At 37.5% G+C, this 26,581-nt stretch overlaps 4 protein-coding genes across 8 annotated transcripts; all 4 read right to left on the bottom strand.

Moving 5' to 3' along the window:
• Window positions 1-680: 680 nt before the first annotated feature.
• On the bottom strand, window positions 681-7,241 carry LOC132183402 (Tetratricopeptide repeat (TPR)-like superfamily protein). 4 transcript variants are annotated; one of them, XM_088513466.1, is made up of 5 exons: window positions 3,991-6,976; window positions 3,153-3,339; window positions 2,874-2,945; window positions 1,850-1,903; window positions 681-925 (listed from the first exon to the last, which is right to left on the bottom strand). In XM_088513466.1, exon 1 carries the CDS (start codon window positions 6,895-6,897, stop codon window positions 4,084-4,086), a length of 2,814 nt encoding a protein of 937 aa, XP_088369592.1. In that variant the 5' UTR covers window positions 6,898-6,976; the 3' UTR covers window positions 681-925; window positions 1,850-1,903; window positions 2,874-2,945; window positions 3,153-3,339; window positions 3,991-4,083. The 4 variants fall into 4 exon arrangements, with proteins under 4 accessions (XP_088369592.1, XP_088369594.1, XP_059452818.2 ...); XM_088513468.1 differs by lacking the exon at window positions 681-925 and having other exon boundaries at window positions 1,744-1,903; window positions 3,991-7,241; XM_059596835.2 differs by lacking the exon at window positions 681-925 and having other exon boundaries at window positions 1,744-1,903; window positions 3,268-3,339.
• A 2,759-nt stretch (window positions 7,242-10,000) lies between these two features.
• On the bottom strand, window positions 10,001-14,031 carry SCI1 (splicing regulatory glutamine/lysine-rich-like protein). Of its 2 annotated transcripts, none has more exons than XM_088513469.1 (4): window positions 13,842-14,031; window positions 13,561-13,689; window positions 11,834-11,889; window positions 10,001-10,358 (listed from the first exon to the last, which is right to left on the bottom strand). In XM_088513469.1, the coding sequence occupies exons 1-4, from the start codon at window positions 13,909-13,911 to the stop codon at window positions 10,125-10,127; spliced, it is 489 nt and encodes a 162-aa protein (XP_088369595.1). In that variant the 5' UTR covers window positions 13,912-14,031; the 3' UTR covers window positions 10,001-10,124. The 2 variants fall into 2 exon arrangements, with proteins under 2 accessions (XP_088369595.1, XP_059452835.2); XM_059596852.2 differs by having other exon boundaries at window positions 10,001-10,355.
• A 1,775-nt stretch (window positions 14,032-15,806) lies between these two features.
• LOC132167285 (cyclin-dependent kinases regulatory subunit 1) lies at window positions 15,807-16,906 on the bottom strand. Its single transcript, XM_059578203.2, has 4 exons — window positions 16,808-16,906; window positions 16,606-16,695; window positions 16,463-16,523; window positions 15,807-16,239 (listed from the first exon to the last, which is right to left on the bottom strand). The coding sequence occupies exons 2-4, from the start codon at window positions 16,656-16,658 to the stop codon at window positions 16,087-16,089; spliced, it is 267 nt and encodes an 88-aa protein (XP_059434186.1). The 5' UTR covers window positions 16,659-16,695; window positions 16,808-16,906; the 3' UTR covers window positions 15,807-16,086.
• A 338-nt stretch (window positions 16,907-17,244) lies between these two features.
• LOC132174254 (uncharacterized) lies at window positions 17,245-17,832 on the bottom strand. Its single transcript, XM_059585942.2, has one exon. The coding sequence runs from the start codon at window positions 17,830-17,832 to the stop codon at window positions 17,245-17,247; it is 588 nt and encodes a 195-aa protein (XP_059441925.2).
• Between the last annotated feature and the right edge of the window lie 8,749 nt (window positions 17,833-26,581).

Raw genomic sequence — 26,581 nt, 5'->3', positions numbered from 1 at the left:
CGAATCCAGCCGTCATTGTCTCGGGTCGTCTTGTCGGGTCAAATCGACATGTCTGGATACCCATTTTATTTGTTACTCTTTAAACTCACATAACCCATTTATCACATTTAATTTACACCAGGGGATATTGTGTGTTTTAAGTGATTTTCTTTTAATATCTTTAAAGTGATTAATATAACTAGTTACTTAAAATACTTATTTATCACACATATTTCACATCAGTTAATATTGAATATTTTAAATGACTATTTTTTTTTTTTTTAACTTGACTGATATAAGAAGTCACTTAAAATACTTAATTATCACACTTTTTCTTTTTTTTTTTTCTAATCGCTTAATTATCACACTTATTTCGCAAAGGATATGGTTGAGTGTTTTAAGTAACTTTCTTTTATTTTTTTAAAGTGATTGATATAATAAGTCACTTAAAATATCTACTTATTACACTTATTATCGGTTAATATTATGTGTTTTAAATTTTTTTTTTTTTTAAGTAACTGATAAAAAGTTACATAAAATATGACGCGCCACCTGATATAAAATATTTGTGAATACTAGCATTTTAAAATTGAAGTGCATATATAATGCTAATTACTAGTCTATTTGAGAATCAATTTAAAATTTGTATTGCCAAAATTAAGGGAGAGGATATTGCTCTAACAATACATACATAGTTTTCGAGCAGCCAATTTCTTCATGCTTAATCACCCCCACAATTTGAAGCAAAATCTGGGCAATTTTTCATACTTGAAAGCAACCCACATTGAACGAAGCTTAATTTGTAGCATCCTTCCTCTTGCTAGGGGGATTCAACCGATCTAATTCAACTTTAACTTTGAAGTATTTACCCCATCTCACTCCATTGGCATTGATGTCCACCTCTTCAACTATTCTCACCAAGGACCCAATTTGTTTCTCAACTTCTCTATTCATACATACGAATGGCAGATAACGGGTTTAGACTCAAAAGTATAAATTCTTAAAAGAGTAATGTTACATATTATTATTTTATCTTCTTATAGTTGATGTAGCCTTTAAAATTATTATTTGATCAAGTGATCCATACTCAATCTAATTGTAATTTTTTAAAGCAACACCAACTTTAAGAGAATAGAAAGATGGTATATAGCATTACTCTTTTAGAATAAACAAATACCTATTAAACAACCATCAACAAAGGCATACCTCCTTTATTTTTATTTTTTTTGAAAAAAGTACACATACTTCTATCAAACTTTTATGATACTGTATGACTAGATGTGTAGACAATATGCATGAGATTAGCCGCTTTAATTGAATCTTTTATTCTGGTTGGAGGATAAATTACCAAACGTCTAGCATTCACTCATGCTTGGTGCCAATGGGTTTTGTATTTGAGAGAAGAAAAAAAAAAAAAAAAAAAAATTGGCTATGCCTTTGCAATATGAAATATGACTATTAAGTAATAATGTCAGGACATTTTGAATTCCATATGAGAAATTTTTAATTTTTAATTTTTTTTCCAAAACTATTAGATTATATATGGAAAGAGTAGTATGAGAGAAGGGGCATTTTCGATTTTATGTAATCTATTGGAAATCTATTGCAGCGTCACAAACTTTTTTTGTTTTCACGCCATAAAGTTAATTATCTATATATATATATATAATGCAACGGAGCCATCATAATATCATTTGAGAGACATTGCAACTTTTTATCATTCAGGACTTCCTTACTAAACGGTATGTCGGTTATAATCAATTCTCACATTGAATGCCAATGAAGATACCAAAATAAAAGACAACTTTTTAGAGTACTCAAAAAGTGTCGTCCAGTCCAAAGTACAAGACACAGCACAAAAGTTACATACCAAAATACATTGAATGCCAATGAAGAGCTTCCATTAGATAAATCACTTATACTCCTACATTTAAATCATATATGGGATTATAAGCCACAAAGATCTGCAATATAGAAAGAAAAGGCAGAAATACACTTTTGCTTCCTGAAATTTTAGCCTATGTTCAATTTTTGTCCCTAGAATGTAAGAGGTACCAATTTCATTTCATAGAAGTTTTAAATGGCCGAGGCTGTGACGGTCACTCCATTGGTGGGGGTAGAGGGCTATTTTGAGGTGGTGCTTAATGTAACGGGAGCCACTCCCTCTATGGGGCTGACTTTTGGGGTGACGAAAAAAGACTCAAGGATTTTTTTTCGGTTATTGAAACGGATCAACATCATGAAAGAGTTTCTGCTTCAAATATTAAGGGGAAGAGGGAGCTCAAAAATTTGGAATGCTCCATTAATTTTGAGGCTAGAGGTAGTGGCTCTAGTCGGGGTAAAGCCATGACTGCTTTGTGGGTTTAGGGTTTTTTGGGGTTTGCCATGCGGAGAAGGATCCTTTCCATTTCATTTGAAATGGAGGGGATCCATTTAGTTGTTTTAGGGGGGGCATTTTTGTCTAAATGAGAAACAAGGAGCCTAGAAATGACAAAATTACCCCCTAAAAACAACTAAGGATCCAAGTCCCTGCTTTGTGGGCTTAGGGCTTTTTTGGGTGTTAGGGTCTTCTTATGGGATCTTTTGTGGGTTAGCTTTGATTTTCCTGTGTATTTAAGGACACCTTATGCTTTTTTATATATACAATATTACTTATTAAAAAAACAGAATTTTTAAATGGTAGCAAATGTCATGTTTTCGTCCATCAGTTCCAAAATGCACATTTGCCTGAGAAGAAGAGGCTGATGTATCAGGGTCATAATCTGTGCATGGCTACCTTTAAAATTTTTAAGGGACGAAAATTTTAGGGATGAAAATTGACTTTGGGTTAACTTTCAGGGACCAAAAGAGTATTTCAGCCTAAAGAAAATTAACCAACAGATGTAAACACTCACAAGCCTTTCAGAGAAGTTAATTTGGAAGAAGTAGATGGTATTGAACCTTCAAAAGAGTTTCCTTGAATGTTCCTACAAAAACATTCATGATTCATGAGCAACTGATTGTAAACTGGAATGAAATACATTTCATGAGGAAAATAGAATTATTAAGTAGGTAGTGCATTGAAAACCTAGCTTGTCATTCAAGTATGACTGAACAAAAATAAAGAGAAAAGTTCTAATAATATCATCCTACAATGTTTCAAGAGTCAACCAATTTCCTATGAATTTAGGTACCTGACCAGTGAGCTCAGTGTTTGATCCCAACCGGCGACAAATAGAAATATTTCCTCAAAAAAGAAACATGATCTCAGCTAGTAAATTTTTTTGTTGATATGGTCGATCATCTTACATTACACACAGGTTCAGTAGATTAGCAAATGTTTGTGGAATCTCACCACTAACTCCAGAAGTATCATAGTACCTGTTAAGGCAAAAAAAAAAATGATAACAAATTCTGTTGCAATTTGATAGTAGTCCCATAATAAATAAAAGGGGTATAGGGTAATGGTCATGCAAACATATGAAGTAGGTGGGCCAAACCAGACAGCACGAGCTCAATCGCATTGATGAAGAGATGATACAAAGTTTCCTCTTCCTACCTAACTGGCAACGCATGAATGAGTAATTTCCAAATGAAACACTGATTGATCCATTTTCTACTGTAAATAAAAAAACAATGCATTACTAGTCCCAGTCCAGGATGCACTCAGCAGCAGCCCAAGGCCTTTTCTTGACTGCATAATTTCCAGATTTAAGGTTAAAATTTAGCAGTATAGTTCCCATGTTTGTATTACAAATTTAGCATATGAATTTCGAAATGAAAACAATAAGTTTATAAGTACAAATAATCATGCCAAATTGAAGAATGGCTAATTAAAACAATTGCAATAAGGTTCCCATGTTAGTAGCAAATGAATTCCTATTCCAAAATTTCAATGGAACCAATAATATTAAATACAGAGATATTGTACAAAAAATGAACTCTCAACATCAAACAGGATGGCCGTTTATGAATAACCAGAATGAAAACTAATTTGTAATCTCCAATAGATGACAGGATTCGAAACCTAACCTATACCCACTGCAGATTAACTCAACCTTCATCTGCAAGTCACTACTGTGTACTCTTCACAACGCTAATAAACTGAGCTCATAATTAGCTTCATTACCAATAATCAGAACAAGAACACTTCCCCCCGCTAAAACAGTGAAACCGGTATGGATCCCTCAATATGATTTTCCGCCCAACAATTCCACTAACAAACTTGTAAACAGAATGGCAATCACCACAAACACGAAGATTCTTGAAAATCCTGATGGGTGAACCTTCTGGAGTGTTGATCAATCCAAATGCAAGAGCAATTCTCTCACTGTGGTTCCAAAGATTGTGCTCCTTTTGTTCTTCATCTAAATCATGCAGTGAATGGGTTATATCAGTAACATAACCTGCTTCTTTTATCATCATCCTAAGCTCTCCCAACTTGGTGTATATCTGTTCTGTCTCTGGATGGGACTGGTCTCCCATCCCAAATGAACTGACCTTATTCTTCAACTTGACCCAACTGCATGCAGGCTTCTTCTTTATGCTATTATATCCCATTTGCATCCTCACATTCTCTACATCCTCCCATCTCCCAGTAGTTGCACATACATTTGAATAAAGAACATAAGCTGAGTCATCTGATGGAGCTAACTCAAAAAGACGACCTGCAGCTTTCCTGGCAAGCTCCAAATTGCCATGGATTTTGCATGCAGACAGCAAGCTCCGCCAGACAATGTCGTTTGCTGGGACTGGCATCTCTTTAATAAAAGTTTTAGCCTCAGCAAGCCTTCCGGATCGCCCAAGAAGATCAATTATACATACACAATGCTCTATTCCTACTGGGACACCAAATTCTGTAGTCATTGACGCATAGAATGCAAGACCCTCATCCACAAGGCCTGCATGACTGCATGCAGATAGGAGACAGACAAATGTGACATGATCAGGTTTTAGCCCCAGTTTTAGCATTTCATGAAAAGTTTCCCTAGCCTTTTGGAAACACCCATGTCTGGCAAAAGCTGACATCAATATGTTCCATGATAATCGTGACCTGTTGCTTGGTAGGGGAAGTATTCGTAACACGGCGTCCATTTCCCCACATTTTCCATACATATCCATCACAGTATTCAAAACATAATGATCTGAGTCAAACCCAAGTTTAATTGCCAAACCGTGAAACTGTTGGCCTTCATCCAGTATGGCCAAGTTAGCAGTAACAGAAAGAGCCAAAGAGAAGCTGAACTGATCTAAATCTACTGCATTGCGTCTCATTTGTGAAATAAGTCTTAAAGCCTCTTCCCCATGGCCATGATGAGCATTTGCAGTGATTACAGCATTCCATGTGACAGAGTTCTTATCAGCCAAACAACAAAAAATGTAATTACTAGAGTTCAGATCACCACACTTGGCATACATTGTGATAAGGGAATTCTGCACATACTTTTCTGATTCAAATCCTGTCTGAACTACATGTGCATGGATAGGCATCCCATGTTTTAGTAGATTATACATAGTCAAGCAAGCACCAAGAACATTTGCAATGGTAATGTAGTTTGCAGGTACACCATCTTCTCTCATCAACTTAAATGCTTCTACTGCTTCATTGGATTCTTCATTCTCAGAATGACCACCTATGAGTGCATTCCAACTTATTTCGTCTCGCATGGGCATTGTTTGGAATACTTTTTTTGCTTCGACCATCATACCAGACTTTCCATACATGGTAACTAATACATTGCCAACGATCAAGTTGTCATGTAAGCCAGCAAGGTTTACAAGGGCATGAACAATCTTGCCTACAACAAGAAATTCAGGGTCCGAACAGGCAGCCAATACATTTGCAAAAGTCACATGGTTTATTGCTTTTTTCATCCGAATCATTTCAGCAAAAAGTTCTAAGGCATATAGGCACTTCTGATCCTGAACATAGCTTGTCAGCATGGAGTTCCACGAGATTAAATCCTTGTCTGGCATTTTCTGGAACACCAACTCTGCATCCTCAGAACTTCCAGCCTCAGAATACATATTTATAAGAGTATTGCATACGCAAACGTTTGATTCCAGTCCCATTTTTACTACTAGACCCTGAATTGCTCTGCCCCCCTTCAGATTATTCACAGAACCGCATACTGTTAACAAAGTTGAAACTGTTGTAGAATCTATCTTTTCATGGACACGACACATCCAGTAAAAATATCTTAATGATTCTTCACAAAGCCCATTATGTGCATTTGCTGCAAGGATTGAATTCCATGAGATTGTGTCGTGTTTATCCATGTGATCAAAGACATAGCAGGCTGCCTCCACGCGACCAAAACTACCAAACATCGATATGAGGGAGTTTTCAACAGAAACATTAGTCTCTAATCCAGACTTTACAACGTGTCCAAGAACTTGATTACCCAACTGTTCATCCCCAAGCATCCCGCTGGAACTAATGACTGTAGCAAGTGTGTTTTCATTGCAACATACACCTTCGCGCCTCATTCGCCGATATATGTCTATAGATTGTCCCAAATCTCCATTATCTGAATACCCAACTATCAATGAAGTCCAAGTGACTACGTTCCGCCCAGGCATCTCCTCAAAGTGCTTCAGGCCCGAAGAAACTAGGCCATAGGAGCAATAAAAATTCAAAAGAGAAGTTCCCACAAAAACATCAGAAGACAAACCAATCTTAACAACAAAACCATGGAGTTGAAGTCCTTCAAATAACATACAATCCGACCTGTCACACGCTGTTACCAAACTAGCCATCAGAAACCCACTTGTCTTGACACCATGTCTACACATTTCACGAAAGAATCTAAACGCTTCCGGATAAAGGCCGACTCGAACAAACCCCGACATCATGTTACTCCAAGACGCTTCATTTCTTTCACACATTTTATCGAACACATTCCAAGCACGTTCTATATGACCGAATTTCGAATACATGTTTATTAAAGTATTCGAATGAAATACACTCAAACGCACTAAACCCTTTACGCATAGTCCATGAACTGCTCTCCCCACAATTTCGTGGGTAACATCCGAGAAACCCTTTTGAGCGATACTCGCGATATCCGGGTTCGGGTGGTATGAGAGGAATGAGAAGCCATGGTTTGTGGGCTCTTCTGTGCATGGGAAGGAAATGGACACTGGCTTGAAGTGGTTTAGGACCGAAAAAGAGTATGTACAAGTGGTTGTGGGGAGTTTGAGAGCTGGAGAGAGTTTTCTGCAGCACCTAGCCAGCTTTGGCGACTTTTCCGGGTTGTCGATGCCCTTGTTTATAAGGTCGCTGCTCTGTTCAATTAGTTATATGGCGGAGATAAGATTGGACTCGCAGGAATGATAAGACACCCAAACATGACGGAAGGGTACGTTTGGTATATATATATATATATTGTTTTGTATTATTTTCAAAATGATGAATATCCAAAAAAAAAAAAAAAAAAAAAAAGTTTTGAAATTATATTTGAATGAGAGAATTTAAAACAAAATAAAATATAATAAAAAATAATTATACCCAAACGTACACTTCCAACCATTGAGAAACTCTTTAAGGTGTAAGATTGAAATGGTGATCGACTTCTAAGAGTTGAACTAGAACGTTTAGTTTGAGAGGGGGACAAAAGTTAATTTTTAAAGTATATTTATTTATTTATTTTGGGACAACCCTATGGCTTAGGGGCCCGCCAAGCCAAAGAGTGGTTCCGCCCATGCCACCTCTAGTTGTTAGAATTGTTTCTGACAAGCAATGTTCACAAAGAGTGGTATGTTTCTTATTATTTGATTAGATTCAAATTTTTGTAAAGCATAGATATAGATCTAGATCAAAGACGCATAATCTCATCATAAAAATATAATATGTTATATCAAAGCATGGTTGTAAATGCTCTATGCTTTAGGCATATTGAATCCATGCATGGTTGTTTAGATCCATGGCATGTGCAAGTTAAGACCCATAATAACAACAATGTGACCATACCTTGGGGGAGAAGCTGTTCCTTGTAAACTCTTAGCCCTCTCTCCTAAAAAACCTAACCTAGCCGCCGTCTGGTTTGGGAGGAGGGAAGAACCTCTTTCTTCCCTCCTCTCCCCCTTTCCCCTTTCCTCCTTGTTTTTCTTTCCTCTTGATGATTTTGCCTTTGGTTTTTCTTGGGTTGAGTTTTTCTCTAACCCCCGTCGCCTTGTGCGATTTATCCCCCCTCCTCCCAATATTGCATCATCTTCGTCTCCATACCCGTCGTGTCGCCTCCTCTGTTCCACCGAATCGTCACCTCCACCCGGATCTGTTTTGGTTTTTGGGTTTAGTTCTTTTGGTGCTAGATCCGTCTTCCTATGCCAGATCTGCCCTCCATCGCGCCCCTCCTCCGTCATCATCGGCACTTCGGCTTCCCGACGTCTCCTTCCGCTCCTCCTCCGGTTTGCCTCGCGCCAGTGTGGCTTCTCCGGCAACTTCGTTGATGCTTGTGATTTTTGGGTTTGGTGTTTTGTTCCTGTTTTTTAATTTTATGTTTTGCCTTGTGTGGCTTCTGTTAGGCTTGTATTTTCTGTTGCTTTTTTGTTTTGTGTTTGTTTACGGATTTGTGATGGTTACTCTTTGTGCTTCAGTCCCTTCAACGGACTACAACAGTGCCCCTTCCGCTTCTATCACCGTCCGGTGGTTGTCGCTGGTGAAATCTGGGGGCTCAGATTTTGTCTGTGCCCCTTTAGCTTTTGGTACCGCCTTGTGCGGCCCTTTGAGAGGACCGGGTCACTTGTTTGACCCATTTCCTACTATTTGTAATTATTGTTGCACTGTTTTAATTCGTTTTGGGTTTGTTGTTGGGGAGCCCACCCCTTTTTCGTTGTTAGGATCTCCCACTTCTTTTTCCTTTCGGATCAGAAGTGGTAAAGATCCTCCCTTGTAGCCCTTTCCTTATTTGCTTAAAAAAAAAAAAAAAAAAAAAAAAAAAAAGACCCATAATAACAAGAAAAAGAGTTTTTGCATGTTTGTCTTCTTTGAATCTTGTTGATCGGAGAAATTGTTTACATGGGTTATTGGTGGATACCCGAGGTTGGGTCGTGACCGAATGGGATTCATATAGCTCTTTTTGGATATGAGAAACCACTAGAGCTCATTTCGAGCATAAAAGACCACAATAGAGAATATTGTAGCAGGTCAATGAAGACATCAACTCTTCGCATGCTAGTGACGCCAACATTTTTCTTACTTGAAATGATAAATGATCGAGAATGATTTCTATATGGACTTAGCATAAACTGGGTTCTATGTGCCTTCCAATGGGAAATTGACACATCACAACAACCAAATAAGAGGAAGATGAAAACATATGATTTTTACCCATTCTCAAGAAATCAATTGACAAAACACCATTTTTCCATTCAAGAGAAACCCACACCACCATGAAAGAGATCACTCTGTACATTGGTTCTAGCCTCTCATTTTCTTTTATATCTGCAAATAAAACACATCAATCAAATTGCTGCACAACAAAATATATCCAAAACATGAAACAAAAATCATAAAAGTTTTAAAATCATACATGTATAAGGTATACAACACTGATTAGGCCCTTAAATCAACCTTATTTCAAAACCCAATCCCATCCTTTCGACAGGAAGATAGGTTGTGCATTAAGATTTGTTGACTGATGCGAGCTGAGAGAGACTTTGATAACCACTCAGTGGCATGGGTTTCCTCATGAATGGGAAAAGAAGTGTTTTGTCAATTGATTTCTTGAGGAGAATGGGTAAAAATTCGGTGTTTTCGTCATCTTCTCATTTGGTGCGATAAACTAAACTAACGTGTCTGTTTCCTATTGGCGGGCATAAAAGATCTAATTTGTGCCATATTTTATTCCTACATCCTTCGCCTCCCTCAAAGTGGATTCATATGTCCAGCTAGTACTCGTGGCAAAGCAAATAATAAAATAGTTTTCCTTGGCCATGTTGATGCAACTCATATTCCCTCACTTGCATTTGAAAACCACAAAATTTAATTATAAAAAATAAAAAAATAAAAACCAATTCCAAGAACTCTGATAAACCCATGTGTAAAATAATCTCATATATATTGAAAAAACACATGTATCCTTCCTAAGCAGACTGCAAATCAGTAGATTCAAAGCAAAAACAAAACTAAACGAATGGGAATGGGCCAGTGCTACACTTTCCTGCTACTTTCGGATTTTCCAGTTATGAGATGTCCGTGGTGCACTTGCAATGCCTTCATAGTAACGGGCTTCAAGCTTTCGGCCGTTCCAGGACTTCACAAAATCCGAGAAATGTTCATGTGCAGACTTAGAGGAAAGATCAGAGAAAAACACGTTTTTCTCTTCTTTCAACCAGGTAGCAAACTCATTATTCTTTGAGAAATAGTCATCATTGGACAGCTCTTGGACATCAAGCTTCTTGCAAAATAATAATAATAATAAAAGAAAATCAGGGAATGGATATTCAAAGATAAATTTGAATACCTTCACCACCAAACACTAGAAGGTACACAATCAACTAATAGAAATAAAACATGAAAGTTCCATACTCTAGCAATTCCTTCAACTGTCCAAACCACACTAGCCTTCTAAAGAATAACGTTTAGAATGGTAAACAAATGATACTAAAAATAAATAAATAAACTTTTTAGTTCTTCCTTCTTTGCCTTAAAAAATCCAACATGCAAATTATAAGTTAGATGGTCTGCATTAAAGATGGTCTCAATTAATGAAACTGAGGAAGAAAAATGCGTAGGTTCTACAACAGCTCCCATTTTATTGCCAGGACAACAGAAATTCCAAACCAGGTCGAATATGAGTATTTGAGTGCTGCTTTCATTAAGACCTTTTATCATCCAATTCACCTAAAGTGGTGAACAGTGGACAAGTTCATAAACTCCATCAACGGGTTCTCAAACAATTTTGTCTGTAACTCAACAACTAATTGCAACTATTCTTAAATATGCTATATTATTAGCATGATACTATTGATACTGTGCAATGTGGATGAAGTAGCAAAGTTCTGGTATCTTAAATTGCATCATTAGTTAAAAAGTACATATAGCAAACACTCTAATTTTCAAGTTTTCTATGTATTCCACTCTATAATCTAAACTCCAGATTCATTTTAATTGAATCCTGGTGCCAAAAATTCAAATTAAATTGATTTCGTATCAGACATTCTTACAAACATTATATGATACTGAATTTGATGTAGGACATGTGTGTCCCCACCCCCAAGAATAAATAGTTTACTTTTAATCCTTTCCCTACTAGGAGTATATTTACTTTTCCTAATTAGAATTATGTTTACTTTCCCTACTAGGATTATGTTTACTTTCCTACTAAGATTAGATTTACTTTCTCTACTAGAAGTAGGTTTACTTTTTCTCCAAGGATTTCTCTTCTATAAATAGGCTTGCCTATTATGTAAAACTCAATCAATTGAAAGATAATCAAATCAGAGAATTCTCTCTCAAATACTCTGCGGAGTTTTATTTTTTTCTTAGCCTGCGGGCTTGTTTTATCTTTTGGGTAGAAGACGAAGACGCTTCTCCTTGCAGAATCAAAGACGCTGCTCTTTGATTAGTTACCTTAGTCTTCCGCTACGTCAGAATTAAAGAAAAAGGGAGGGAGGGGGGGGGGGGGGTGTGTTCGCTGGCAAAGAGAATAAGACCTGTACATTGTGAATAAGAATTTTTTGTGTCTATGTTAGACACTTTTCGCCAGCTTTATATCTGGAGTTTGGGATCTTAATGGGAGGTAGAAGAGAAGAATGAACAAAATAATTTCAACAATATAGGAAGCAGTAAATAAAAATCAATTAATTAATACAACATGGAAAGACATCAAACATCAAAGCTATAATCATACTGATAAGTAAGAGGACCTACCAAGTGGCGATCACTTCTGTGATGTTTATTTTTGTGCTTATCCTTTGACTTCTTTTCTGAGGCAATAATGACAAGTCAATAGGTTACAAATTTGCCAAGAAGAACCTTAAATACTACTGGATAAGGCATGAGTAACCATTAAGGACTTTTATAACTTGGCACAAATGGATAGGAATAATTGACGTACCAAAAAATAAATACGAGGTAACTACCAAATACTAGGAATTAATAAATCGCACCAAAAGAAACTAGAAAGGTCTTTCTCTCCCCTCTTAAACCTAGGCATCACTAAATGAATGATTTGGTGGAAGAATCAATCATGTAAGGACAACACAAAAATAAAAAGCATCTTCTAAATCAGGTTGTTGATCCCCACCAAAAATGCAAACACTGAACAATTTAAACCAGCACAAACATAACAAAGATTCCAATATATGGGTTGCTAGTTAAGCATATTAAAAATTTGTGGTATTCAATTATGTAGAAATTGGTTGCATTTAATAATCAAAACAACTGTTGGTCTGTTAGCATCTTCGGAAATGAACATATAGATCAGTTAAAATAAGAAAGCAGTCTCTGAACCAACTCCATCTATAGAAAACAAATAATTAAAGAAAATCACTATTTCCTTAAGATTCAGTAAATGATCAAGGCAAATAGCAATAATTGGGCCCGTGATTGAATACACAAAGAAAGTTTGACAGATTAATAGGCCTATTGGTACCTTCAGATCAGAAACCATGCATCAGTTAAAATGCAAAGAGATGGTTTCCTTGTTCAATATAAACTAATATATTACTATTGAAGCATGAGTTTCTGAATGCACAATTAAGACTTCAATATTGAAAAGCATACACCTGATCTTCAAGGACTGAAAAGAGACGACTTTTTTTATCTTCTCCTTTCCTATCAGATCATATCATTTCATATTTAACTTTGACATAAGATTTCAAATATCGTATTATGTTTTTGTCTTACTCCTCTATTTAAGTTTTAATCGTAAAATCTCTATCAATCTCTACTTTCCAGTTACCAATGGGTGAAGAACAGAGCATGGGCCATTCAAAAGAGACAAAAATATCCAACTTCAAATAAGGATAATCAGCACAACCAAAATGTTAGAACCTAAAACACATATGAACATGTCCAGCAGAGCCTTTTTTAAACAAGTAGCACTAGAACATAGAACACAAATTCAGAAAACAATATCCATGGCAGCCAACTCTGTGTGCTAGTGTTGTCAGGAGCTATTCCCGCCGCATAACCTTTCCATGCCAAATCTACTATCACCTTATTCAACTTTCAGAAACTCCAATACCTAACTACCCATTATATAAGTTGGAATGCAATACATTATGCAATATTTATGACTAATTTGAATTTCCCTGAGAAGACCAAACTAAACAAGTTTAACCCCCAAAAGCTTTGCTCTGTCTCCATTAAGAATTCTTGAATATATAAAATGGCAGCGCCTCATCAACACTTATTGAAGCAGTCATTACAAGACATTTAAATTGATATGTAAGAATACACAACAGTACCCAATTCTCTTAGTTTTAACCTAGAATTCAAGTAATTGGTACTGCTAAACTTGCTAATCACAACAATACCCAATTCAAATCCCATCTTAAACTACTAAAAATATTTAATTTTGTCAAGATCAATGCTATTAACATACCAAAATACCAACATAATTAATCTAAGATTTATGAAATGGAAATTAAAACCTTTGTCAGAATGGCGCCGCTTGGAGTCCTTATGGGGTTTCTTGTCCGTTCGCTTCTCTTTCTTATCACTCTTCCTGCTCTTCCTCTCCCCATCCTCTTCTGTTCTCAGCCTCTTGCTTTTTCCCTCGTCTGTAGTTCCGCAAGCAATAAAAGTAATTACAACAAAGTCCCAAAAATAAAAAAATAAATAAATACTCATGTTTGGTTGGTTAGAAAGTGTAGGAAAATATTTTTTTTTTTTTTTTTTAAATAAAGGCTTCCTCAGCAACTAGACACGGTACCTTCTGAGCCAGAAGAATATGAATTTCTCTTCTTGCTCTTTTTCTCCTCCGACTTCCTATCGCTTCCCATTTTGTACTTTTTGGAGAGAAATTTGGGTAATTTGGCGGTCTAAAGGAGATGGCGTTTTGGTATGGTCCGTATGGAGGAGGGTCAGCAATAACGAAGGGTGCGTTTGGCGTGCAATGCGATTTGAGATTTCATTTAAAATCCCAAAAGTGACGCCGTTTGGCATTGCGCGTTCTGCCACGTCTGAGATTAGCGTTTCACCTTGTCTTCACTTGAGAAAGCACAGGTAAACGCATAAAAAGGATGCGCGAAACCTCTGTTTGCCGATGGCTCAAAAAAATCACTTAACATTTTTACTTTTTACCTCACCTTAATAAATTTTTTTTTTATTATTTTAATAAAAAAATTACTAAAAAACAATTTTTTTATTTTAACTTTTTCATACAAAATATTTTTACTTTTTTTTTTCCCTTTTTTCACATGCTAACTTCCCGGCCAAGCAATGGCAAACAAAAAGAGCTTAGAAGAGAAGATATTTTTATATAATGAAAAGAAGTTTTATTTTTCTCCTGTCAGAAGAATTGAGGAAAATTTATTTCCAAATACTTCATTTTGATATGACAATACATTGAGGAGTGTGTAACATACTGTTAAACGTGTTGAAGTAAACATAAATTTTTCTCTTGCTACTTGTTCTTACTCTTCAATAATTTTTTTTTTTTTTTTGTATGGTCGCATAAAGAGAGAGAAAATAAAGAGATATTCGAATTAAAGATTTTTACTTCATGAGACATAATTTTCAACCAATTAAACTATCCCTATGATCCATTAGTCCTTGGTCTAATTGAAATGAAATGATAGGGACCTAAACAAATGTTGAATATGGGTGAACAACCACCTATAGCAAACCACAGCCACCCCCAATTCACACCTAGGGCATCCACTGCCACCCCTAACGGCACATCTTGGCCACCCCAAGGTTTGTTGTGGTAGTGGTCGGCCACCTACACATTCAACAATTTTAGTTTTAGAAAATTGAAAAATTTTTGTTTTATAATAAATTTTTTATTTGAATAGTAGTAAAAAACTAATGATGTGGTAAAAAAAGAAAATGTTGAAGAGTAGAAAAAAAAAATTAAACTTTGAAAAGTCCATTGCCAAACGAGATCAAAGTGTCTACACTATTAAACAGCATACCAGCAATGACAGCCAATGATCCCAAAACCATAATTTCTAAAATAAATTTCTCCATAAAATTTCAGCCAAAAAAGTAGCGATAAAATCATAGAAGTATCTTAAATTGTCACTGGTTCACCAAGGTTTTTCTTCACAACTCTCAACAAACAAAATGGATAAATGAATAGCAGAAGTATCAAGCAAATGGGTCAGGCTCAACCCTAATCTGCCATCAACCACAAATTTCCTCAAAGTTTAATTCAATCTCAAACTGTTCAAATACACGCAACAACAAACAGGTAGTTTATTTTTGTGATCAACAACAAAATAGACCAGGACCAAAGAGCAAATACAAGCAACAACAGACACAAACCCAAGTTCCAAAACATCCAACTCGTTTAAAGAAAATTTGTGGAATGATGGATCACTAGGCAAGCACATTCTGCTGGGACATATTCACCATTGAAACTAATCTACAACATAAATGTTCACTAAAGACTAACAGATATCTATGCAGCACCCATGAGAAGTATAAAACTCCACAAACCAGAGAATTAACAACAAAACACATACAAACCCAAGTTCCAAAACATCCAAATTGTTTCTCAGACAAACCTAAAGTCTACTGAATCGTTCATTTCACTTCTAGACAAACATAAAGTCTGCTGATTCACCATTGAAACTAAATCCACAACATAAAATTCCCCAAACAGGAGAACAAACAACACAACAGATGCAAACCCAAGTTGCAAAACATCCAAATTGTATCTTAGGAAAACATAAACCCTACTTAATCGTTCATTTCAATTCTAGAGATTTTAAAGCAAGCGTATTTTGGTGGGCCTGGTTCACCATTGAAACTAAATCCACAAGTACACCAGAGGTAGACTAATACATATCTATGCAGTACCGACCATACGTATAAAATTCCCCAAACCAGAGAATTAACATTACAATAGACACAGCCCCAAGTCACAAAACATTCAAATTGTTTCTTAGGCAAATACTTAATCGTTCACTTCACTTCTAGAGATTAAAAGCGAAATTGAGTCAAATGATCGATCACTTAGCAAGCACGTTCTGCAGGGCCTGGTTCTCCTGCTGCTGTTGATAGTTCAGAGGCCTCCTGAACAACATGATGTGCGGCTCGGGGCGATGAATCGCATAGTGCACCCACCCTCGGCTCTGCTGAACCCCAATCGCACGCCATTCATTCTATACACAAGAAAAAAATTACAGAAACAAAAATAAATTCAAAGAATTCACACATCCAATTCAAAGTGTTTATGTCTTCCAAAGAAAACGAAAATTACATACATCAAACACTTCAATCCCTTTTCGCAGACAAACTCAAATCAAATAGAAAATCAACCCAATATTAGCTTACTAAAACATTTCAAAGAAACGTGAAAAAACATCAGAAACACTAATTGCTTACTTCAGAGAGGAGGCGATTCTTGGGAAGCAGTTTCGCCGTTTCAGGAGGAAGCACCACATGCCTGAAAGAACAATCAGATACCCCCCCGCGAAAAAAAAAAAAAAAAAAAATTGATGAAAGGAAATGAAGGGGGAAATGGGTACCTGTACTCGTAGGTGTCGTCGAAGTACTTTTCGGAGTACTGGATCTGACCCATTTCTCGACCACTAGGGTTCGATTCTTCGCAACTCGATCTGCGAAAATTACATAGATTCGGTAAAAGGGAAATGAAACTCTTTGCGAGACAGAAGTACCCAAAACATTTGATGAAAATACAGAGAGAAAGAGATCAAAAAACAGCCTTACAGAGAGGACGAGAAATCAAATGCGACTCTCAGAGAAAAAGAGAGAGAGAGAGAGAGAGAGAGAGAGAGGGAGAGTGAAGGGGCAGAATGTAAATTTGCTTCCTGAAAAGGATGTTTGATGGAGTTTTTCTATATAGGGATTCGTGTTTTTTGAATTTCAAAATTTTGAAATTTAGCGCTTTTGAGTCTAGAAATCGTTTAAAGTTAAACAATTGGTTTAGTAAGATTTTAAAAACATTTCGAAAAGTGATAATCTATTTGGTAATTACCCCGCAATCTATACAGATTTATCATATTAACAAGCTAAATACAAACAAATTATACCATTATGATAATGATAAAATTTTGTTTGACATAATAACTTGAGGTATTCAAGTTAATTCTTTTTTTTTTTTTACGGAGAATATTTCAATCTTATTAAAACTCAAAAAGAGCAAATCAAGAAGAGAGGAGAGTCCCCACCTTCCTAATAATATCACCAATACATGGTGGAATCAAATGCCACCGACAAATATCAGTGACATGGGTACAAGCCTCATTTGCTAGATTATGGGCAGCTGAATTTGCTCCCCTTAGCACATGAACAAAACTAGATATTGCTATTTCGCTCCTAGAACGCTTCACATCTTCCACGAAATGTCCATAGCTACTCTCACACGTGTCAGTAGAATTAATAGTCTTCACTACCGTTAGTGCATCTCCCTCAAAGATTACATGTTCAAAGCCCAGCTCCTTGGCAAATAGCACAATGTGGAGGGTAGCAAATGCTTCAGCCACAGTAGGATCCCTTAATGTCTTCTTCTTGAGTCCACAAGCAGCCATAAATTGCCCATTTGCATCCCTTGCTAGAATTCCAATCCCGACACAGGAGTTTTTTTTATCTATGGCAGCATCCCAGTTCACCTTCACCATATTCACCGGCGGCGGCTTCCAATTTGTCGTTTGAGCGAGTGGAGTATCACTGTTTGACCCCAAAAACTGAGCATTGACCCTCTGGAAATCCTCCAAACCAGCCGCTGCCGTCATAAACACTTGAGTTGGAGAGATGAAATCCCCCCATGCACTACAGTATTACGCCTCATCCATACTTTTCTAGCTACCACCGTAAAGAGCTCCAATTCGTGCTTGTCATATCGCCTGATCATCTCTTCAAACAACTGGGCAAAATCCTTGGTTTCGCATATACTCTTCTAGAGTTTAATAGGACCATAGCTCCATACATCAGCTGCGGAGGGACACGGCCAGACAATATGCTCCACACTTTCTTCAGCCAAATTACAGATGGGGCACATTGGTGAAGTAATCACCTTACGCTTGAACAAATTGGCTCTTGTTGGTAATAGGTTATGACAGGCCCTCCATACAAACATCTTGACAGCATTGGGAACATTTAATTGCCAGCAGACTTTCCAAATATCACACCCTACTCCCGGATTTGATGGTCCACCACATTCCTCTTTCTGCTAATCCACTGCTAAGTGGTAGGCGCTATGGACAGAGAATTGCCCATTTGCTGTGCGTCTCCAGATAAGTTTGTCTTTAGGACGTAAGGGGCTTAAAGGGATAGACGTTATCACTGCTGCCTTCTCCTCCTCAGAAAAATGTTCTAAGATTAAAGAGTGATTCCATCTCTCTGTATCCCCTTCAATGAGATCATACACCAAAGTATCCGCCGCAAGATTAATCCGAGGTGATTGGACCGCATAGGTTGTTGGTTTTGGAAGCCAACAATCGCCCCACACCCTAATATCTTGTCCATTCCCAACCCTCCATATGGCTCCCTTCTTAATGAGTCCTCTTGTTGAAATTATGTTTCTCCAAGCCAAAGATGGCCTTTTCCCTACTTGAGCCTCCATAACCATCACTGAAGGATAGTATTTAGCTTTGAGAATCCTTGCCACTAATGATTCCGGTTGTTGTATAAGTCTCCATAGTTGCTTTGCCAAAAGGGCCTTGTTGAACAAGACCAAATCTCTTAATCCTAAGCCCCCCTTTGATTTGGAACAACCCATTCTCTCCCAACTCATCCAATAGATTTTGGAGGTATTCTCCTTATGTCCCCACAAAAATCTTTGCATGAGCTGATTAATGTCCTTGCATAGAATGACCGGGAGTAAGAACACCGACATACAATACGTAGGGATGGCTTGAATGACTGCATTTAGCAATATTTTCTTCCCAACTTGAGAGAGAAAATTGACCTTCCAGTTATGGAGCCGATCCCATACTCGATCCTTGATGTTCTTGAAGGCTTTGGATCTCGATTTACCCACCAGGGTTGGCAACCCCAAATATTTTTCATATTTTTGGGTGGCTTGTAAACCAGAGAAATTAGTAATCTCAGCTCTTTTGTCCGCACTAGTATTACAACTAAAAAATAAGGAAGTCTTATCCTTATTCAATTTCTGTCCCGAAGCAACTTCATACTTCTCAAGTATTTTGGTGATTCGTCGCCATTCCACCGAATTAGCTTTGCAAAATAGAAGGCTATCATCTGCAAAGAACAGATGGCTAATTCGCGGCCCATTCTTGGAAGTAGGAACCCTTGTGATGATCCCCCTTGCTTTTGCTTGACAAAGCATTGAGCTGAGTGCCTCGGCACATAAGAGAAATAAATATGGAGATAGTGGGTCTCCTTGTCTCAGACCTCGCTCTGGAATTATATGCCCCACCAGTTGTCCATTGACAATAATCTTATAAGTGATGGTTCGAATGCACTCCATTATCAAATTGATCCATCTTGCAGGGAACCCCATCTTGCTCATGATTGTCTCCAAGAAGGCCCACTCCACCATGTCATAGGCTTTGCTCATATCCAGCTTGATGCCCATATAGCCTACTTTACTCTACATTCGGCTGTGCATGGTATGTAGTGTTTCGTAGGCGGCTAATATATTATCTGTTATTAGGCGCCCTAGAAGAAAAGCACTTTGGAAATGTGATATTACATGAGGTAAAACTTCCTTAAGCCTATTAGCCAAGACTTTTGAAATAATCTTATACAATACATTGCATAAACTAATAGGACGGTAATCATAAACACTTCTGGGATTATTATTTTTTGGGATCAAAGCTATATGTGTAGAATTTATATCAGGCTCCATTACAGAAATTTTTAAAAATGAAGGACCGCATCACATACCTCCGGGCCTACAGTGCTCCAATGTTGTTGATAAAAGCCAACAGTGTAGCCGTCTGGACTGGTGTTTTCATTGGTGCCATTTGTTTCAGGGCTGTTGTGACTTTTTCCCTTGTAAAATCTGCCAATAATTTGATCCCCATTGCATGTGTAACTTTCGGTTCCACTGCTGCTGTATATTCATCAATCAAGTGGGGCCTTGCCGAAAGGAAAAGATTTTTGTAATACATCACCAGAGCCTGCTCAATCCCCTCAGTAGTGTCCCACTCCTGACCTTTTTCATTGACAATCTGGGAGATCATATTTCGTTGTTTTCTCTGTGTGGCACATGCATGGAAAAATTTTGTATTACGGTCGCCATGAAGGAGCCAATTCTCTTTAGCTCTTTGCCTCCATTTTGTGTCCTCTTATTCGAGGAGACCATTCACTTCCTCCCTGAGAATTTTTTCAGCCTCCATATTTGGGTTTCCATCCATCCCTTGCAACTTCTCAAGCTCATTTGTTTTTGCCCGAATCAAATCCTCTGTTACAGTTACTGTTTTCTTCACCCAGCGCACTATGGAATGTGTGCATGACTTGAGCTTCGCGTGTACGTTCTGCAAAGGGTTCTCCCTTCGTGGACCCGAGTGCCAACCTGTCCCCACTTCAGCGTGAAAGTCTGGATGAGACTCCCAGCTTGCTTCAAATTGGAACGGTCTACCTCGACGCCGCCTGAGACCACCAGCATCAAATTGAAGAAGGAGTGGGTTATGATCAGAATTCCGAAGAGCCAACACCAATACCTCTATGTTTGCAAAAGTTGACAACCACTCCAAATTTGCAATACCCCGGTCCAGGCGTTCTTGTGTAAAAGCTCCATCTGGCCTGCCATTGGACCATGTAAACTTCAGCCCTCTGAATCCCAGGTCACTCAACTTGCAATCCTCCAGCACTTTTTGGAAATCATCCATTTGTCTTCTTGTTTTTGATACTGCCCCCTTCTGCTCTGAAAAGCTGACAATCTCGTTAAAATCGCCCATAACTAGCCAAGGCTTAGGAGCAAAATTTGATAAATATCTAAGGAGCCCCCAAGCTTCCTTTCTTTTGGCTACTTCTGGATGGCCATAGAAACCGGTAAACTTCCATTCCACCCCACTCTCTTTCATGCGAACAATGGCATTTATATGTCTCCGGCTATAATTATGTATGGCAACACTTAAATTATTTTTCCAAAAAAGAATCAAACCTTCGCTTTTCCCAACACTGTCCACTACAAACATATTTTGCATCCCTAGTTTGATTCGCAAAAAATCTAGATTCTTATCGTGCACTTTGGTTTCCATAAGGAAAACCACCGCGGGTTTCTTTTCCTTCACCATCTGATGAAGGTCTCGAACTGTCCAAGGGTTCCCAAGCCCTCGGCAGTTCCAACTTAAGAGACTCATAGGTGAGGGTGGGGCTGCTTAGCAGCCGCCACCAAAGCTCCATCAGAACTATCTTCCAATACCCCTTCCCTCCTCTTCCTTTTTTCTGGTTCCCAATAGACTCCACCTTCACTCTCCACATTTTTTCTTTTTCCCAAGCCATTATCCCCCATGCCTCTACGTATATCCGTGCTACCGTGTTCATACTTTTGTCTCATTGGAGTCTTCATTTTTTTGTTCTTTGGAGAAACCACGTGATTACTACCATGCACACTGATTTTTCCAAAAACAAAAGTTTGAGACACATTGTTTTGGCCGACAGGTGGAAGAGGAGTCTTACTGCCAGCTAACCCCCCTCCCTTTATGTCATCTAAATCAGCACTTTTGTCAACAGTTGCCCATATCATCTGTTCCTTGATGGAATCCCATTGGCCCACGTAGAAGTTGCGTTCCCCTTCTGTGCAATTTTCCTTTAAAGGTTGGCTCATCTGCTTGGCTCCCAAATCTGTGACATTAATACTCTCCCCATTAGGACAAAAGTTTACACCATCATAATTTCCTCCTAAATTTTCACCCTCATTATTCACCTCATTCCGAAACTGTAGCCTCCCATGATTTACGTTTCGAATCCCTTCAAAATCTGCTGCGTGAACACGCTTTCCCCCGTTGGGACAAGAATTAATATCACCATAAATTCCTCCTGAATCTCCACCCTCAATATTCTCCTCATCCCGTAATTTCAGCCTCCCATAATTAACATTCCGGAGATTTGGGCTAACAGAAGGGCTGCGATCATGGGATTTTTCGAAGCTACCCCTTACCGGAGTTTTGGAGTTTTCCGATGAATCGACATCATGTGGATCCTTCTCCGGCTCCTCTTCCCTCCTCTGCCCATATCTATTTTTTTGCCCTCGATCGCCATAGAAAGTTCCTGCTGGATCCCCATATCTGTTACTACTCCCAGTAGCCCAGCCGCCACCCCTCCTATGTCTCATCGTCGGCGATGGAACCCGAAGCCAAGGACCAAATTCAACTTTTTTCTCTCCCCCATTGATTCTCCGTCCTGCAGTTCCTCCACAACCTTTCTTGCCATGCTTTATTACCCCACATGTACAACAATATCGGGGGATCTTTTCATATTGCAAAGCAATCCATATGGATTTACCCCGAAGATTAATAGTTCTCCCACGTGAGAGCGGTTTTGAGAGGTCCAGACGAATCCGAACCCTCAGAAACTCCCCCCACCCCACTCCTTCTTCTGTGACATCGATATCTTCAACCTCTCCCACCGAAGCACCAATCTTCATTCCCACATCTCTGCCCATACAAGACAGCGGAAGGCCAAACATGCGCACCCAGAAAGACGCATTTTCAAACTCCAATTCAGAAGGCGAAGTTACTCCATCATAATCCACTATGGCAAATAGATGATCATCAAACTTCCACGGCCGGCCTTCAAAAATCCGGACTTTATCACATTCATTCCCAAATTCAATTAGAAATAAATTTGCACCTAACGCCTTAAAAGAGATCCGGTCAGTTGGATGCCAAGCCCGGATCAATGGTGTTTTGATCACGTCCTTCCTTACAACCCGATTTGCTAATAGTTTCCTAACAACACATGAGACTCCTCTCTCTGCCAGAGGGGCTAAATCAGATTCCCCAATGGTCAAATCTGCACCTTCTTCCTCCATTAGAGTGAGATTCTCCCAAAGCCGGGACAATTCCTCCGCCGTTGTTCCCATCGCTCTTCTTCGTTACTTCAGCACTCGTAGAAGAAGACACTCGTATCCGAGAGACTAGACTCCACCCTAGAAACAGGGGATAAAAGGCTTCACCTCTAGCATCCGTAGAAGACCCTGGAGAGAAGAATGGCTTTGCCCTATTAATACTTATAAAGGCTCCGTTTACTTCGACGTAAAATGATTTTCAGAAAATATTTTTCACATTTTATGGTGTTTACTATAATATAAAATAGTGGTCAAACCGAAAATGATTTCGGTTTGACCAAAAAAAACCTTTACATTTCTAGGGAAAATGGTTTACACTTTCTAATTTCGTAAACCATTTTTCCTGCTCAACCCAAAAAAAAAAAAAAAACCGACGCTCTTCTGATTAGAAAAAAAACCAAAAAACCCCGACTCCTCACCTTCACGTGCAGCTGCTCCTTCACCTTCACCTTCACCTTCACGCACAGCTGTAGCTGCAGCTTCTTCTTCACCTGCACAGCTCATCTCTCTCTCGACCGAGCTTCACTCTTCAAACCCGACGCAGGTATTCTCATCTTTCTCTTTCTTTGTTGAGCCATATATATGGAGCGATTCAAATCTACGAATTTCTCTTGGTAATTTTCGTTTGATTTTGGTTTCTTTCTCTGTTGGACAACTGGAAATCATGGAGCGATTTTGATTTTGATTTTGGTTTCTTTCCCTGTTAATGTATCAGATTTGCGATTTAGGTTTTGGGTCTAGGGTGTGGATTTTGGAAAATGAGAACTTCTGCGATCTTTGTTGTTATGGGCTGTTTTGGTTGTTGATTCTTGGAAGTTCTGACTTTGAGATGAACCTCAACCGAATGGGTTTTTGTTTCCTTTTGATTTTCTGGTTGTGTGATGGCAAATTGGGGGGGATTTTCGATGGCTCTTGGCTCTTTGCTTGGTGTTTTGCTATCTGAGGTCTTGGTTGGATTTTCGATTTAGGTTATACTAGATGTTGTCTTATCTCCTATAGATCAACGTTTGTTTCTCTTTGTCGCTCTCACTTATTGGGGTGCTAAATAGTACTAGATGTTGTGTTCGGTTTTGTTCTTCAACTTCCTGACTTTTGCTCTGCTTGCTTGACTTCATTGCATGTAATAACTAAAACCCATTACTAGTTAAGCTTCTTTCTGCAGAGTAAATGCCTCTGTTTCTTGCAAAGTATTTAGCTGAAAATTCATGTCCTGCTTTTTTCTTAAAATATGACCAAGTTATCTGGTTGCCCAAAATGGTTGTAAGTTGGGGATAGAGGGAAATTGAGAGCATGGGAGTGGAAAATAAACAAAGAAATCAACTTGTCTCGTCCTGTCCTTTATTTGTTTGTTTGTGTCGTATGGGGAATTAAGCTATAGGAGTGTGGGATGAGATTGCCTCTTTTTGGATTTAATTGGAATCCGAGACCCGTAGGATTTCTATGGTTACAATGTGTGAGTACATTATATGAAACCACTCATGCATTAACTTTGAGTCTATTAAAGTTTATAAATTTCTATGGTTGCTATGGAGTGGTTTGCTGGGGTGTCTAAGCAGTTTTTGAGTCTTTTCTGCTTGGTTGCTGAGGTTTCTTTTGCTCTGTTTCTGCTTTTTGGTTAGTTTGTTTGTAAGCTTTTGGTTAAGTTTGTTCATAGTATTGATAATCTAGTGTTTTGATTGATTGTGACTATTTGAGATGGAATAATTTTTGGCTATCCAACAGTCTTTTGTGTGCCTAGATTCAAAGAAATATCAAGCTACAGTTTCCTTTATTTGTTAAAGTTGAAAATCGTCATCATTACAGGACATACATCTTTTTAGTTGGATCTAAAAAATACATCAAAAGACTTTTCTAGTATCAAGCATTGCTGATTGCACTTGGTTGCTGAACTTCTATCATTTTTCCACATATCATATTATTGCACTGCTTGTTGCACCATGTGAGACTTAAATTTTTTGGAATTTATTAATCATTTGTCATAGAGAAACAATGCATATATGATTTATTGCTTATTGCTTATTTTTATGTTGTTTGTAGATGGATGAAGCAATTCTTTCGACAGTTACGACCACAGTTGCATCTGTTCTTGCTATTGGGTTTGTAATCTTAAAAGATATTAGATCGAGGAGAGTATTACGTAAGGAACCTCATGTTAATCAAGAGTATGAAAGAGGGATTTATATGGATAGTATTCTTTATGGAAGCAGACAAGATTGTATTGACCAAATAAGAATGAGTGCTATATCGTTCTTTGAATTATGTAAAATTCTTGCTGAGAACAACCTTATACGTAAGACCATTCACATGTCTATTAAGGAACAAGTGTTGATATTTTTACACATTATTGGGCATAATGTAATTACAACCTCCCGTACTTGCCCTTTCATATATATCAATCTTCCTAGATGTGGAATATTCGTAATATTGATGTATGGGCATTTTTAGATACAGTACTTTCAAAATACTTTTTCTATTTTTTTTCCCTAAAAAATAAAAATTCAAAAATATTCTGAGATAGGTCGATTGTTTTTGTCAAATTTTAACAATCAAACATAAATTATTTTATATTAATATTTTTATATTTTGAATAAAAATTATATTTTATAGGTTAATATAAAATATTTTTTAAAAAAAATTAAAAAATTGATTTTCCGTGCAGTTGAATAGCTAATATAAAAGTTAATAGTTTTATTAAAATATTTTTAAAAATTAAAAAAATTAAAAATTGTTTTTGAAAATATTTTTTTAAAAAAATTGATTTTCCGTGCGCGCAGTAAACACCGTAAAATATTTTCGGTGGAAAACATTTTCAGAAAAAAATGACTTCCCTGAAATATTTTCTGACGGAAACCATTTTACGTCAAAGTAAACGGATCCTAAACATGTGTTTGTAATTAATTAACAACCCATTTGAACAATCTGTTAGAAAGAAATGAAATACAAAACAAGCATTATCTTCTTAATTGTTCATCTTTCCTAGCTTTGACTAATTATGAGAATATCTCCAATAGAAAAATTGAAACAATTAAAAGCAAAAAGAAGATAAATAAAATAAACAATTCCTTTATATACAAGTATATTAATTACTCTTTTTTTTTTCTTTTTTTTTTTTTTTTAATTTTTAATTTTATACTTTTTCAATTTGAGACTCACAACAATACATAACATAACAATAATTAACTTTATTTCAATATTCACATATAAACGTAGCCAGGTAAGTACGTGATGAAGAGGTGCTCTACTTAGGCTGCTTGTAATCATGGCCAAGGAAAGACTTTAGAAAACGGTGGGTTTTGGGCGCCTTCTTGAGTTGCACTTGCCTGTCGAATATCCCAATGGCAGTCAACACCGCACACGTCACTGTCCCGTTTATACTTGTAAATCAGAAAATTGTTATGATGTATACTTGTCTTGTTGTAGTCCCACGAAAAATCACATAAGAATTTTGTACTCCCCCAAATGTTGGGTCTAAAGTCGAAAAAGTACGTCTCGTTTATTGGGAG

The sequence above is a fragment of the Corylus avellana genome, chromosome 2 (assembly GCF_965113065.1).
Source record: "Corylus avellana chromosome 2, dhCorAvel1.hap1.2, whole genome shotgun sequence".
In the NCBI taxonomy this organism is placed as follows: Eukaryota; Viridiplantae; Streptophyta; class Magnoliopsida; order Fagales; family Betulaceae; genus Corylus; species Corylus avellana.
Note: the sequence above shows the minus strand (reverse complement) of the source record. Positions and strands in the feature narration are given on the sequence as shown.